Source organism: Oryzias melastigma, linkage group LG5 (assembly GCF_002922805.2).
Source record: "Oryzias melastigma strain HK-1 linkage group LG5, ASM292280v2, whole genome shotgun sequence".
Classification (NCBI taxonomy): Eukaryota; Metazoa; Chordata; class Actinopteri; order Beloniformes; family Adrianichthyidae; genus Oryzias; species Oryzias melastigma.
Window position 1 is genome coordinate 2,015,349 of NC_050516.1, and position 14,000 is coordinate 2,029,348.

Sequence of the window (14,000 nt, forward strand, 5' to 3'; positions counted from 1 at the left end):
AATGTTTTTTTTTTTTCTTTTTTATCTTAACTTATTAGACTTAGACACCAGATCCTTCCTTTAAACCGTTTAAACACAAGAAAAGATAACTGAAAAGTGTTTTATTGTTACAAAATGAGTTCACTTTTGACAACAAAGTTCATTTTATTGGAGTTCTGGTAGAGAGCTGCAGCAGCTGCTGTGGAGTCGTCCTCAGACAATAACTTCAGGTTCCTCTGATCTGCAGCCTAAACAACTAAATACTGCTGTGATTCTAAAACATCAAGCTCCACTCGCACGTGTCCTGGGGAGCTGGGTGGCGTGCAGCACCGCCGTTACCTTTTCATTTCATTGTGGTACCACACCGACCTCAGGGTTACCACCCAGGAAACGGCCTCCAAACAGGAACGATGGAGGCTTGCACGAGGCATCAATAACTTTATAGAAGAACGTCACATTCTCACTTAGCACAACTACATTTTCACCATTTGTTGAACTACACAAATAAAGTAAAATTTTCTCCATAGACAAAAGAATCTGTGATTGGAATGGGTTTAAGGTAAACAAAAAATATTGCTTTAATCTTTAGTTGAACAGCTTATTTTGAAATACACGTCGTATTTTCAAAGGAGTCGGTTTAATTTATGACCTGTAATCTAAGACGTGCTATTGATTCCAAGAGGCTGAAGCTTTATGGGTTATGTAAGCGTTATGTAAGCGTGTTGTTGTGAGGAGTTGTCAGGTTGGCTGCAGTGACACATTTAAGCCAACAGGCAGTGAAACACGGAAAAACAAAGAGCTTTATTAATATTTTAATATATATCAATAATACTTTATGTACAAAATATTTACAAACTGTTACGCTTCCAAAAACAAAACAAAAATCCAGAGTACCTCAATTTATACAAAACATATTTCCTTTGAACTTTACATTCAGACTTTCTGCTAAAAAGTTCATCCCGGTTGTTAAAAAAGACCACAGGTTGAGCTGCGATCAGCCTTGACCGAGAAATTTGTGGGCAAAAATGCAAATGTACTCACTTTTCTGTCTGCGTACAGCAAACCGCTACCTCAACCTTCCTCTGGCTGCAAAACACACTCAGAAGGTCACGTATCAAAAATAGAGACGTTTCAAGTGGTACGGGGGGGGGGGTCAGATTTTAGGGGCACGCTCGTTACGCCACGGCGTGACGGTAACTCCTGTGTCAGCACAGCTCCCCAACCGCGCACGTTTGTTTTGGTAACATTCTAGTCTAAGCAGTGTTTTGTTTGTACTTACAGGATCGACAAAACACAGTTAGATCCTCCACACGCAGCAGCATTTACAGGGGGAGTTTCTCTTTTTAATCAATCTTTACATTCATTAGACTGATGTGCAACAATGAAGGTCTGTCATTCTGCTGAAAAAAAAGGGGAGGAGTTACATTCTAAGACATTCATTAGGGAGTCTAGAGAACAAAAGACGACATGAAAAAAGCTCTTCAGTGCAACAGGTGGAAAACAAGTCTCAACACGGCCCGTTAAAGTCCATCCTGATCTGAGGGGAAGGGGGGCGGGGTGTCAGTGTGCTACAGCTGCTTTGAAGGGCTACCAGCGGGCTCCTTTCCCCTCCGCCTAACATTCAAAGCGCAGGATGCTGCCGGAAAAACCTGCTCAGTCTTTGGTTTTCAAGTTCAAAGGGGGGGCCGGCTTTAAAGCTTTGTGCAGAGACGGGGAGTCCGCTGAGGTCTGAAGGGGCACCGGAGACCCCGCCCTCGGGCCGTCCGAGCCGCTCATGCCTGGGTACATGACCGGCATTCCCCCGGGGTACCAGCATTTCTCCAGCATCGGCAGGTACGCCGCTGCCGCCGCCGCCCCTGGGGGGAGGACGTAGAAGGGGAGGCAAAACGGGTGCTGGTTGGGGGAGAAGCCCATGTAATTGCCGGGATGTCCCGCTGAGTGGACAGAGGGAACCTCGTCCTCTGAAGAGTCTGATCTTGACCTTTTGGCCCGAGGTTCGTCGTCCTCTTTTTTGATGGCGGCCTGCTGGGGCTCGGGGCTCCGGATGTCCTTCTCGCGGCTCTCGGACCACTGACTTTTGTGCTTTTCGTGCTCCCCGCCGTAGCCGCTATCTGTGTCCGTGTCGCTGCCGCTCTGCTCCCCCGTCCCGTGTTGATAAGTCCTCTGAATGACCGGAACACAGTTTTTGGCGGGGGTCTCGGACGCCCTGGCGTCCTGCGCGGCAGGGTTCCTGCCCTCCTCGGAGGGCTGGGGAAGGGGCTCGTCCGGCTGATGGTGCAGGACTTCGGTGGCGACCTTCTGGATGTGACTGATGACATGGGAGGGAGTCAGATCCCGGCTGCTCTCTTGGCTGGCGAGGTAGTGGACGACCTCTTTGGCGCAGAGGTGAAAGCCGGAGCGAAACATCTCCGAGCCGTCTCCTGCATGATCGCCTGCGTGATTAGAGAGTTCATGTCAAACCTGCACCGCGATAAAAGAATTAAAAAAAAAATGTGTCAAAATAAACTTACTGATCTGCAAGTCCTTCTGCAAAGAGACGATCTTCTGCTGCTGCTGCTCCAGGACGGCACTCAGGGTCTTCACGTGCTTGAGCGTGAGCTCCAGCACCACAGCTTTCTCCAAATGACCCAGCGTCTAAAAACAGGAAGACCTTCGATAAGCATGTTGATCTTCCTTATGTAACGCGTTCTGCAGCTGAACACAGGGCGCCACGCCAACTCCACAGAAGCCCCGCTCTCCACACCTCTCAGCCAAAAGAAATCCTCAACATGCTTTCTAAGAAAAAAACACTTAAAAAAAAACAAAACAAAAAAAATAGTTTGTGTGACAGAAAACTCACTGTAAGTTTAAGGTGCTCCGGCAACAAATCCTTCAGCTGCGCAATGCACTCGTTGATTCTGTCCCGTCTCTTCTTTTCGATCAGCCTGTGTGGCAGCTTGTACGTCTCCTATAGAACATCAATTAATCAATTAGGTAAATAAAAATGAGACAAAACTTTTATTTTGAAAATTTGGTCTAAAGTTTACCTTGCACTCGTCTCTGCCTTTCATGCCCCTCCTGGGTTTGAACACACAAATAGGAAAGTCCATTCTTTAATAGAAGGGGAAAAAATATTTAGTGATTTAAAAGATTAAAAAAAAAAAAGTTAAAAAAAATATTCAACTCACCCGTGCATGTCAGTTATATCCATAGAAGGGTGTTTCGGCGCAAAAGGAGGCGGTTGCGCACTTGGAATTCTCTCCATTTTGAAAAACTCCGCGGGAGAAATAATAAAAAAGGTTTAAAACTGTTAAAATACTCAGTCCGACTACGTGGAAAACCTCCTCAGCTCTGGAGCCGTCCGCCGCTGTGACCTGTAGCCGAGCTGAAGCAGGAGTGTCCGGACTCTTCTGTTCACCCACGCCCGGCGGAGTGTGATGGAGGGAGGCGGGGCCGCGGGCTGCGTGTTAAAGCCTGTGACTGCAGGCACGTCTCCGCTCCGTCACATGAGCCTCACGTGTTGGACGGCGCTTTTCAACTCCTCGCCCTCCACGCGCGCGCGCACACTCCCCCCCCCTCCCACCCCGCAGCTGTGTATAGTACTCCCCCCACTCCCTCCCTCCAACGGAAGAGTCTCGTGTACCACCACGCTCCTCCCGGGCGCGCGGGGCTGAGCCGCGAGCGTGTTTACAAATAATAAATAAATAAATAAAAATAAAAAGGGACACACGTTTAAGAATTTATATATATAAAAAATAGAAATTATATAAAAAAGTCATTTTTTTTAAACTATATGAATTGGTAAAATTCCAAACCACCTTTATTTTATTTTATTTTATTTTGCTAACAAAAATATTGACTTAAGCCTGTCTACATGTCACGAGAGTCCCGCTGGTGTGCGGCACGTGCACCTGCGGCGGAGTGACACAGTCGGCAGGGCGTGCAAAGTCACGGCTGTGTGCCTCCGCTGCGGGGCTGCTGAAGAAAGCGCCTGTGCCGCCGTACCCACTCAGCCAGCAGCTGCCTGCCGCTTGAAGCCCGCCTGTCCCGTACCCAGCAGCGGGCCGTCACGTGGACCTCCTCATGGAGGGCACGCAGATCCCTGCCGCTGACGTCAGCCGCTGGAAGAGCGCCTGGCGCGCTCGTGGGTCGGTTCCAGCCGTCCACGTCCCGGCGCAGACGGACTATTTATGGAAACAGACCCAAAACAACACGACGGCGCAGTCATTTCTAGCTCGTGTTCATTTTTAAAAGCAAAACTCAATAAAATAATACGTATTTTTAATTTAATTTAATTATTTATTTTTATTCACATGTGACTGGATTTGAACTCTTTGTAACCAAACAAACTTTAGTTATTGAAGACATAAAAAAACATAAAAAGTGCAGAAACCTATTTTAAAATTTACACATCCCATTTAGAGTTTAGAGATATATATTTACTTCTAATGGACTTTAAACGTTATCTTAATAATAATTTTTTAAAGTAATTGTGCAAGTAGTAAACAAAATAATAAAGATTTTGTTTACTCTAGAGGAAACCTTCCAGATGAAAAATACTACTACAAACCCGCATCGTTTTTTAAAAGAGAACCATGTGACTTCTCAAAGTTGCAGCTTAAAAAAAACTTTTCAGGAAAGTCCCTATTTATGAGGGGTGTAAGGAATTTTAAATCCAACTCAATTACACACCCTCTACTTATTCTGTTGGGGGTTGACGGCTCCAAATCTGAGGATAATGTTCTCAATATTGTTAAAGTTAAAAACACACTTTCACTTGTAGTAAAATTGTTTAAAAATTCCCCAAATTGAAAATTTCAATTTAAATACTCAATTGCCCCAACATTTTTTATAGGAGTGTAGGTGCACAAGTATTTTCATATTTCAACATTATTATACATTAATAAAAAACAAAGCAAAAATAGACACAAACATACATTTTAATAAATAGCTCTACTTTAATGTACAAATTGACTTAAAATTGTTTAATCTAAACATCGTCAAGTTACATTTTTTTCTTGTTCCTTATTTTTCTATACAAAAGAAAATATAAGCAACAAACTTTATGTACACAAGTAGAGCACAAAATTTCTATCAATAGCAAAAACAAAGAAACCAGAAAACCTAAACCATACAATTAAAATAAACAGTTTCATTGAGGCACAAACAATAATGCAACATAAACAGATACTACCTTAGTGCTTTGTTTTTATTAAATTATATGAATCCTGAGCTGACTGTAACAGCATGTTTTTTTTTTACACATAAAAAGCATATTTTTCTTTAAATAATTTAGCACTTAGACTTTTATATTAAATATGTATTTGTGGAAGAAAACTATCTGATTCTATTGCTTTTACTCAAATAAAACAAAATAAAGAAAGTCACACAGATAAATGCCTGCTTAAAATATTATCTATCCACTTTAATTATCTGGTGACAAACAAGAAGATATTTCAAATAAAACATGGTTGAATCTAGACACCAGCCAGGTTGCATATTTAAAGTAGTATATTGCACAACATACAAAAATAACATAATAAATACTGCGTAAGATGTCAGGAATATATATATAAAAAAACTTTAAATGAAAAACAAAATAAAAGAAAACCAATTCCTCCTGTTCAGTAAGGCCATGTGTTGACTAATCCAAAAAGATTTGGCACCGACCCCTGAGCTGAACAGAACAAAGTGGGTGAGTGTTTCTGTCTGAGTGGAATAACACGTGTGTGGGGACACAGCTACACATCACCTAATAACTACCTATAGTTACAGTGTTTCCCTACCGTTTTAAGTTATGTTCACACTCAGTAAGTGTAAGCTGTGCGCGCTCCGTCCAGGAACTTATGCAGGCTGCTGGGGGTTGATGTTCATGTGCGCAGGTTGTCCCAACAGGCCAATCCGCTGCTTCTGTTTCCTCTGTTCTGTCATCTGAGCGCCACAGACAGGTTGGATTAAAAAAAAAAAAAAAAAATCAGACAAAGAAAAGTAGTTCAGCAAGCATCCTTTTCTGCTTAGCAAAGGCAGCTGCACTGATTCCTCATGCATGCAGCTCTCTAAAACTAAAACTCTCAACCCTGCTCAACTGAAACGGATTCTTCTGAAAGGCTGCCAGCCTCTTCGTGCACTTTGCTGCATCTACTGACGAAAGCGGCACAATACAAAAGACCAATACTGAAACTCAGTCGACAGAAATTTCAGAGATCAAGCGCAGACTGAGTCATATAGCACAGGTATTAACATTTAAACCAGCAGGAACAAGTAAGGGCTTTCTGCTCAGAATGGGCATATTTAACATAAAGTGACAATGTGTGCTGAAGCACAACAAAAGTGAGAGGACACAAGTGGTCCAGCAATGACTGCTCTAGGAAACGCAATTCCATACAGTGGGATGATGTTAAAGAAAAATACGATTCAAGTGGATCAAATGCATCGTTTAAAGCTCTTCTTGCAAGTGTTTCTGATCTGTAATTTTCTGATTGAGTCAGCTTTTCAGGGAATTACCTAATTAACGGCGTGCGGCAAAACTTTTTTTATTTATGCTCTTCCATTAATCAATTTATACCAAAAAAAGTATATAATCTATAGGGGATCCTGGATGTATAATTGACTTTTAAAATACAAAGCAGACTTAAATGTCCAATGTTTAGCTCGTCCTTCACAGCTACACAACAACACAACCATTTCCTTTTGTCTGGGTCAAAATGTCTCGGAAACATCCACTTCCTCAAAGACAGTTCTCATTTCAGCAGTAAAGATATTTTTACTATTACTAGAAGTACTAGATTGCTGATCTGTCAGAACGTACACACACTATTGTCAGAATGTTTATCCCTTTCACAGTATTGATTTCTTCTTTATTGGCCTCTCTATCAAGAAAGATAGTAGGTATCACCCTGCAGTGACAGGTGGATGAAAATAAAACAAGACTGAAAGCCTCATAAACCATGAACTATGACTCATCAGCCTCTTGCATTTAACAAGTCTGCACCTAAGGAGCAGTGGGCAGCAAACAAAGTAAGGACGATGTCATCCCAACGCGACTTTCAGAAACTCGTGCTACGCCCGCGACCAAGCGAGAAACGCTCGCATTCCGCGTCTGCGTCAAACTCAGATTTCGGTTTGAACCCACCTGCTCCTTCAGCTCAGTCAGCTGGCTGGAGAGGTTGGTCACCAGCTTCATGGTGGACTCCAGTTTCTCCTGCAGGTTTCGAATTTCATTCTGCTCTCCGTCTGCGTCGCTGCTGACCAGCGACATGGCCCGCATCCGCGGGAACCAGTCCAGGTTGTGCTCCTATGAAAACAGAGTTTTGTTAGAATACACCAAAGCATAGCAGGTGTCATCAACCAACTCTTTAAGGATTCCTTCTGCTAAATGTGATTATATAAAATACTTTTACATTCCGCCCTTTAACCCCATTTGATCTGTTTTTGTCCTTTACTCTCTTAGTGCAGTGATTTCAGTCCAACTTATGATGGGACTTTCCATGCTAGAATCACACGGGATATGAAATCACTCAAAAAAAGGGCAGTTTACTCGCAGCCTCGTGTCATGCCTGCTGTTATCACGCCATCAATGAGGCTGCCATGCTTAACATAAACTGCAGACTGGTGCAGAAACTTAATCATACATGCAGCGCTGAGAGGATCATGCAAACAGAAATCAAGCTCACACTTGACTGCAGCCGAAGCCGAGCTGCTGAGAGTCTCTTTCAGGTTCAGGGTGTTGGTGTGAGCCTGATTTAACTGAGGTTCAGCCTGGGACACTGTTTACTAGACTGCGGAGCATCATGAATGGGACCTTTGACACCACCTTCGGCACAGTATCGTCAGCAGCTATCAATAAACACCAGAGCTTCACTTTTATGGTCATCCTCAAGCCTTTTTGGAAATCTGAGCTAAATGCTTTCAGAATCTTGACAGTAAAATCACATTTACGATAAGTGAGATTTTTCTTTTCTAAGAGAAACTACACTGGCTGAAAACGTATTTGCCCATCCTGCAATTTTCTGCATATTTGTGGCACATGATAATAAATGGCAAAATAACTGAATATTACAGAAATAAAAACAGAGTAAATACAAAAATATGCCATTCATTACAGACTCAATCTAATAAAAAAACATGTTTTTGGTGTCTTTGACACATTTGTGTAACATTTTTCTCATACATAAGGAACATTATGATACAAAAAGCTTTTTTGAGTATTTCTTTATTCAAATTGTGTAGGAGCAGATGAAAAAAAATAGGTTTGAAAAAAGCTTGTAGTTGTTCCATAAAATCTGCAATTGGCAGGCCACAAGCTCCTCTGCTCCGCTCCATTCCGATGCTTTAACTTGCAGACAAATTACCCGTTAACATCTTAATTTTTCTCATCTGAGCTGGGATCTGGCTCAAAACTGTAAAGCTGGATAGCTCAAACAATGCTTGAAATTTTTGCTGCAGCTCTAATGTTGGCTTGGGGTTGTGAGGGTCTGTAAGCCAGCTAGAGAGAGTGTAAACAAAAGGATGATGGGAAATGAGGACAGGCTTGCTTTGATCACTTTAACTCTCCAAGACCACAGAGGAATGTAATTCTTTCTTCTGTACTGTTAGTAATCAGTCTCAGCAAATAGTTTATATTCTTAAACTGTTAAGTTGCCACAGACCATCACACTCTCCCCACCATGTTTGACTGATGATAGTCTTATTAGGACCTTCCTTGATGGCCAACATTTTAGATACATCAGGACCCCCCCCCAAAAAAAAAGGAAAAAACATTTTCATTTTGAACTTAACAGCCAAACATTTGATCTGAATGCCAAACATTTTGAAAATTACGTTTTTCAACTTAAGATTGTTTTTGTTTTTTCTATTGCTGCTTTTTTCTCATATACACTGTTGGAGGAAGACATGGAAGAATCTCCAAATTTAATTGGAGATTCAATTTGTTTTCTCTTGATTTTCTTTTTGATTCATGAACATTACACTGGATCTTTCCTGACTTTCTGCGCGAGTCCTCCATATATTTTTGAATCATTTTGGTTGTTGGTCACTCTAGATCTCTTTATTTTTGAACAACGGCTCTCCCTATAATACTTGGAAGCCTCAAACTCCGAGAAATGTCTTTTTTACACCTTCAAGATACTTCAGTGACTTTGTGTGTTTCATGCTTTTCAAAGAATATCTTTGGATGCCAGAATGTTGTTTCTTTTTTTAGATATTTTGTTGTTTCACTTTGTCAAACAACTTCTGTTATTGTCATTTCCTTTAATTCAAAAAGTCTGACAGTAAACTGAGCTCAGCTTTTTTCTTCTTCAATAAAACAAACAAATAACAAACAATATATTTTTAAAGACGTCATTAGTTATGAACTAAGGATATAAGATTTACCTTAAATGTAATTTAAACTGTTTCATTATCTTAAACATTTCAGTGAGACAGATAAAAAAAAAAGTAAATACTATAGATCTAATCAGAGGAAATTCTACATAATTAAACTAAAATTTGGTTTCTAACCCTTAAAGTTCCACTCAAACTATATTTGTTTCTATTGTAAAAGCTTTCTTTGTACGGATTTCTATTGGCAAGAGTCTGGCGATACGAAACATATCGCGATACCTGGCTCACACTGTGATATGTATCACGATATATCCTAGGACTATACCTGAATCATTTTGAACCTTTGGGTTCCAGGTTAATGTTTATGTTGGCCTCATATACTTTTTGTTCATTTGTAGGATACAATTGGAAAGCATGAAAAGCACAAATAAAACTAACAGACAAAACACTCGGAAGTCTTGGAGCTTAATGTGTCGGCAGGCGACTCAGCCCTTCTCAGTCTCCTATTGTCGCTGGCACTTGACTACTACATGCCACTGGCATTGAGCGCAGTCAAAAATAGGCTAAATGTGAACGCGAGCTTGTTTGATTTCGTCATGAGCACGTCAATGTTGCAGATGCGTGCCTTTAATCATCACACGATCTGTTCCAACGGCACATAAACAGAGAGGAAGATTCTGTGTAATCGCTGTGGTCACTGGCAGGTAACAGCAGTACCAAAGAAGGGAGCTGAAAAAGTCCCCGGGTTTCAGTGGTTGATTTGGAGACGATGGGGCGAGTGGGGTGGCCGTGAGCACCACAAACCAGTTTTAGGTCAGATGGCAGCCAAAGGGGAATCACAAAACACTAAGATAATGACTGGAGCACACTCATTGTGAAAAGAGGAGAGAACGACTGTGAGCTTGTTCCATTTCCTGAATGCAAAGTCAGAGCGGCTGTGTTTATCTAGCATGTGTGCACCATCACCCCCTCTCACATCTATGTGCACGTACCCCAATGAGAACACTGCAGTGACGTATTCTATTCAGCCTTACCTCAAATAAATTCAAGTTAATAAAAATTATGGGAAAAACTCAAACTAAAACTCATAAAACAATGTTCCACTTCACTGTGATGAACACGGCTGGTTATTATTTCCCACTAGGCTTTAATTAGAGATAAAAGAAGAACGCACACACCAGTTACACAACTAGCCCGTGTTACAATAGCAAGGCTTGGTGTCTCCTCATCCCCACAATGACAAAGTAAGAAATGTGCAGAGTTTCAGTTTAGATTTGGCAAAAATACAACTGAAGTTTTTAAAATGGAAATCACCAACTTCAGAGTGTTCCCCCTCCCCAGATTTCTCTGTCAGGCCTTTCCTGCAGTTATTTGATGCTTGATAGTGTAAAGATAAAACCAAAGGGAGAAAAGAAAGTGAAAAACAGGCTCAGCGAGTCGAGGATCACGAGGCGGACTTGATAGATGACATAACATTTGGCAATGACACCCCGGGCTTGGTTTGGAGGGATCTTTGGTTCGTTTTTGTGGAACTTTGTCCTTTCAGTTCTGCAGCATCGGAATGAATCCAACAGAAACATTCAGCTTTAAACAAACTTGCTTCAAACTTGAACATGCAAATGCAAACTTTGTATCAAGTTGCTAACAGAAAAACTCCCAGTGGTCATAAAATTGTCTTTAAAGACCCACTCCAATTAGAAAAAGCATTTTTGGTATTTCTAACATGTTCTTGCAGCATTTTTCCAATGATGGAGGAAATATGTAAAAGAATTAAAGATTAAAACTGCGCTTCTGAATATTTTTTATTTAAATCTTGATGGATGAGGAGCAGACAAAACCCTCGGTTTGAAAAAGCTCTGGTTTGTGACGCAGCAACAGTCATGGGCGGGCCAAAGTCTCCCTTCTCTGCTACAATTCCAATGCATCCACTTGCAAAAATCTAAAATGCTAAAATCTGCATAATCATAATTAAAAGACCATTGGAAACGATTTTGTAATAGAGAATACATAGTTGGACCTAAAATATTGTATTTGAAAGATGAACATTTTGGAAAATGATTAGATGTATGTTCACAAATAACAATGATCCATACAAAGAAAAGAACATTATTGCTCCAGTAAAACATGGGGGAGGTTTGGTTATAGTTTGGGCTGCTTTGCTGCATCTAGCAAAATGTTTTTTTAGTCTGTATAGACTAAATAAAATCTCTGAAGGTGTTCTGGAGTGTAATGCTATGAGACAAATAGCTTAGCCCCAGACATAGATCACAGGTCTTCCAGCAAGATTAATACGCATTTATAACACTGGATAAAGTGACAGAGAACAAAATGTTGGACTTCTCTTAAGTGACCTTCAATGAGCTCTGATCCACGTTAGACATCAGTGGGAGAAAGTGAAGCAGGCGGTCTGGAGACGACGTCTTTCAAACCTGAGAGAATCTGAGCTCTGTCTTCATGAGAAGTGGACCAAAACCCCAGTGGACAACAAAAGTCATATCCACTGTTCAGGTATCTTTTGTTTGCAGTGATTGACTCAAAAATGCCTGTTTAATTATTTTTTTGTATTTTAAGGACCCACTCCAATCATGTATTGATCTAATTTTAAAGTGTTTCGAAGTGGCGTTTTATTTATAATTTTACTGTCTTTAAGCAAAACAAAAAACTGTAAATGTCCTCCGTCATCAGAAAAAAGCTGCAGGAACATGTTAAAAACAAAAATTTTATTCAAAGTGGATTCTGTTGAACAATTCAAAAGAATGTGGAATTTTCATTGGTTGACAAAGTTACAAACCAACCGTATTTTTTTCTATTGTAAAATTGCTCCCAGTGGTCTTTTAATTATGATTATGCAGTTTTTAACCAAAATCATAAAGCCTGTGTCATTTTTAAAAGACATATATTCTGCAGGGCAACAGAAGTTTATCAGAAATGCTTATCTGGGTTGTGGACTGTTGCTGTGGAAGTAGGCTCTACTAATTTTCCATCAGCCCTTTGTTGACACTCTTTTCCACTAGTTTATAGTGCCTCACAAGCCCAAGCTAACATTAGCATAGTATAATTAAACTGCAAGCAATATCAGAGCTATCCAGCTGTACAGTTTTGATCCGGTTTGCAGGAAAATGAAGATGTTACAAACCTAAGCTTTTTCGAACCGCTGGTTTTCATCTGCTCATGATCAAACACAATATGAAAAAAAATACTCAAAAAGTTTTAATCCCTAATAGATGTCCCCCATTATAAAAAAAAAATGCTACAAGAACATTTTAAAAACACAAAAAATATGATTTTCATCAGAGTGAGCCTTTTAGTAATTTTATTATCTATTATTACCTACAAGTTAGTACAGCGATCATTGTGGGGTTGAGACACTTTTGTGTATAATAACAGAAAAAAAACTGGTGTTATTTTTTCCTTTGTTGTGAATAATAGAAATTTAAGAAAAACACATTGCTGAGAAAACAATGTTTAGATGATAGAATGGAAAAGGAGAAGGTGAGTGGCAGGTTTGGCTACAGAGATGCAAACAGTGGGTGACTCATCAGTCTGGGTCATGTTGGTCAGGGTGTGGGCATTGCCAGTCTACAGACAGAGGCTGATGGAGTGGGTTGTTGGTTTGTACGATGAGTTGTTGTGTTCTTATTTCCCATCGCTGTTTACCATTGATCTGGTCCTATATTCATACAGAGCACAAATAATAAATTTTCCTCCATAATTCAAAACCAATGATTGTGGAACAAACTTTCTTTGATAACCACCAAGGAAGAGTATACCAATCTATTTGGTTTAAAGAATATAACTTCTGACATGAATCTAATCTGTTGTTCACATTTATCTCTAATTAAATAATTTTGTTTGTCAAAGTCTGAATTTTGGGGAAAAATATTGAAAGAAGTTTTTAACTTGGTAGTTAGAAAATAAATCGTTGTCAATCCATAAAAAATGAGACGTGGGTTCAAAAATGGAAGGATTAGGGGTTTCCTTAGGTCTGAAAGTACATGTGTATGAAGCCACGACATCTGTTTCCTCAGTGTTGAGCTGAAATGAGATTTTTTAGGACAGTGGCTTTGTGCCTGCAAGTTGCAATGTTGAAAACCACACAAACCCTTTTACCTGCACGGAAAACTGTGTATGCTTTTGTATGTGGCATTTAAAATTTGAATCGGAAATCAACTGGAAAAAATATACCAAAAATGTACCTAAAAACATAAAATGATGTCACTTTCACTTAATATTTGTCATTTCCCTTATTTGTTCATTAAAAATGACAGTTGGTGAAAAAAATGCATTAAAAAAAAAAAAGAATGATAAGTTTGTAATAATTAGACTTGTTCAAGTCTTTTGCTTACAACAGAAACCTTCAGAAAAAAAAATATAAATAAATTGAACATCAGAGCTCGACACATTTTACAAAAATCTTTTGTCAAAAAACATGTTTCAATTTCTCTTCATGCTAATAATTATTAAGAATTTGTGGTTTGGCATTTTCTTTCTCTCACCAAATAACTCAAAATGTTTGTATACAATTAGTCACAATTTTGCTATTTCATTTACATGACTACAGGTTTAAAATAATATGTGTGCAATTTAATTTTCATAAGTCAGATTGTGTGAGAAATGTGAGATAAATGTATATATTTTTTTCTCTTTTAACTAGTTGCCAGCTGTCGCAGCCCAGTAAAACAAAACCCTTTATCTCAAAGGAATAAATTAGCTTGCCAGCT

At 39.9% G+C, this 14,000-nt stretch overlaps 2 protein-coding genes across 14 annotated transcripts in view; both read right to left on the reverse strand.

Annotated features, from left to right (window-relative positions):
- Positions 1-756: 756 nt before the first annotated feature.
- LOC112145418 (class E basic helix-loop-helix protein 40) lies at positions 757-3,225 on the reverse strand. The gene is made up of 5 exons (XM_024270630.2): positions 3,147-3,225; positions 3,006-3,069; positions 2,819-2,926; positions 2,490-2,613; positions 757-2,411 (listed from the first exon to the last, which is right to left on the reverse strand). Exons 1-5 carry the CDS (start codon positions 3,221-3,223, stop codon positions 1,633-1,635), a joined length of 1,152 nt encoding a protein of 383 aa, XP_024126398.1. The 5' UTR covers positions 3,224-3,225; the 3' UTR covers positions 757-1,632.
- Positions 3,226-4,880: 1,655 nt separating this feature from the next.
- itpr1b (inositol 1,4,5-trisphosphate receptor, type 1b) overlaps positions 4,881-14,000 on the reverse strand; it is a 113,474-nt gene continuing 104,354 nt past the window's right edge. For all 13 annotated transcript variants that reach the window (XM_024270623.2, XM_024270622.2, XM_036211786.1 and 10 more), the window contains 2 exons: positions 7,091-7,252; positions 4,881-5,889 (listed from right to left, as the gene is read on the reverse strand). In XM_024270623.2, the coding sequence (XP_024126391.1) occupies positions 5,803-5,889; positions 7,091-7,252 (249 nt within the window). In that variant the 3' untranslated portion in view covers positions 4,881-5,802. The remainder of the gene's footprint in view (positions 5,890-7,090; positions 7,253-14,000) is intronic.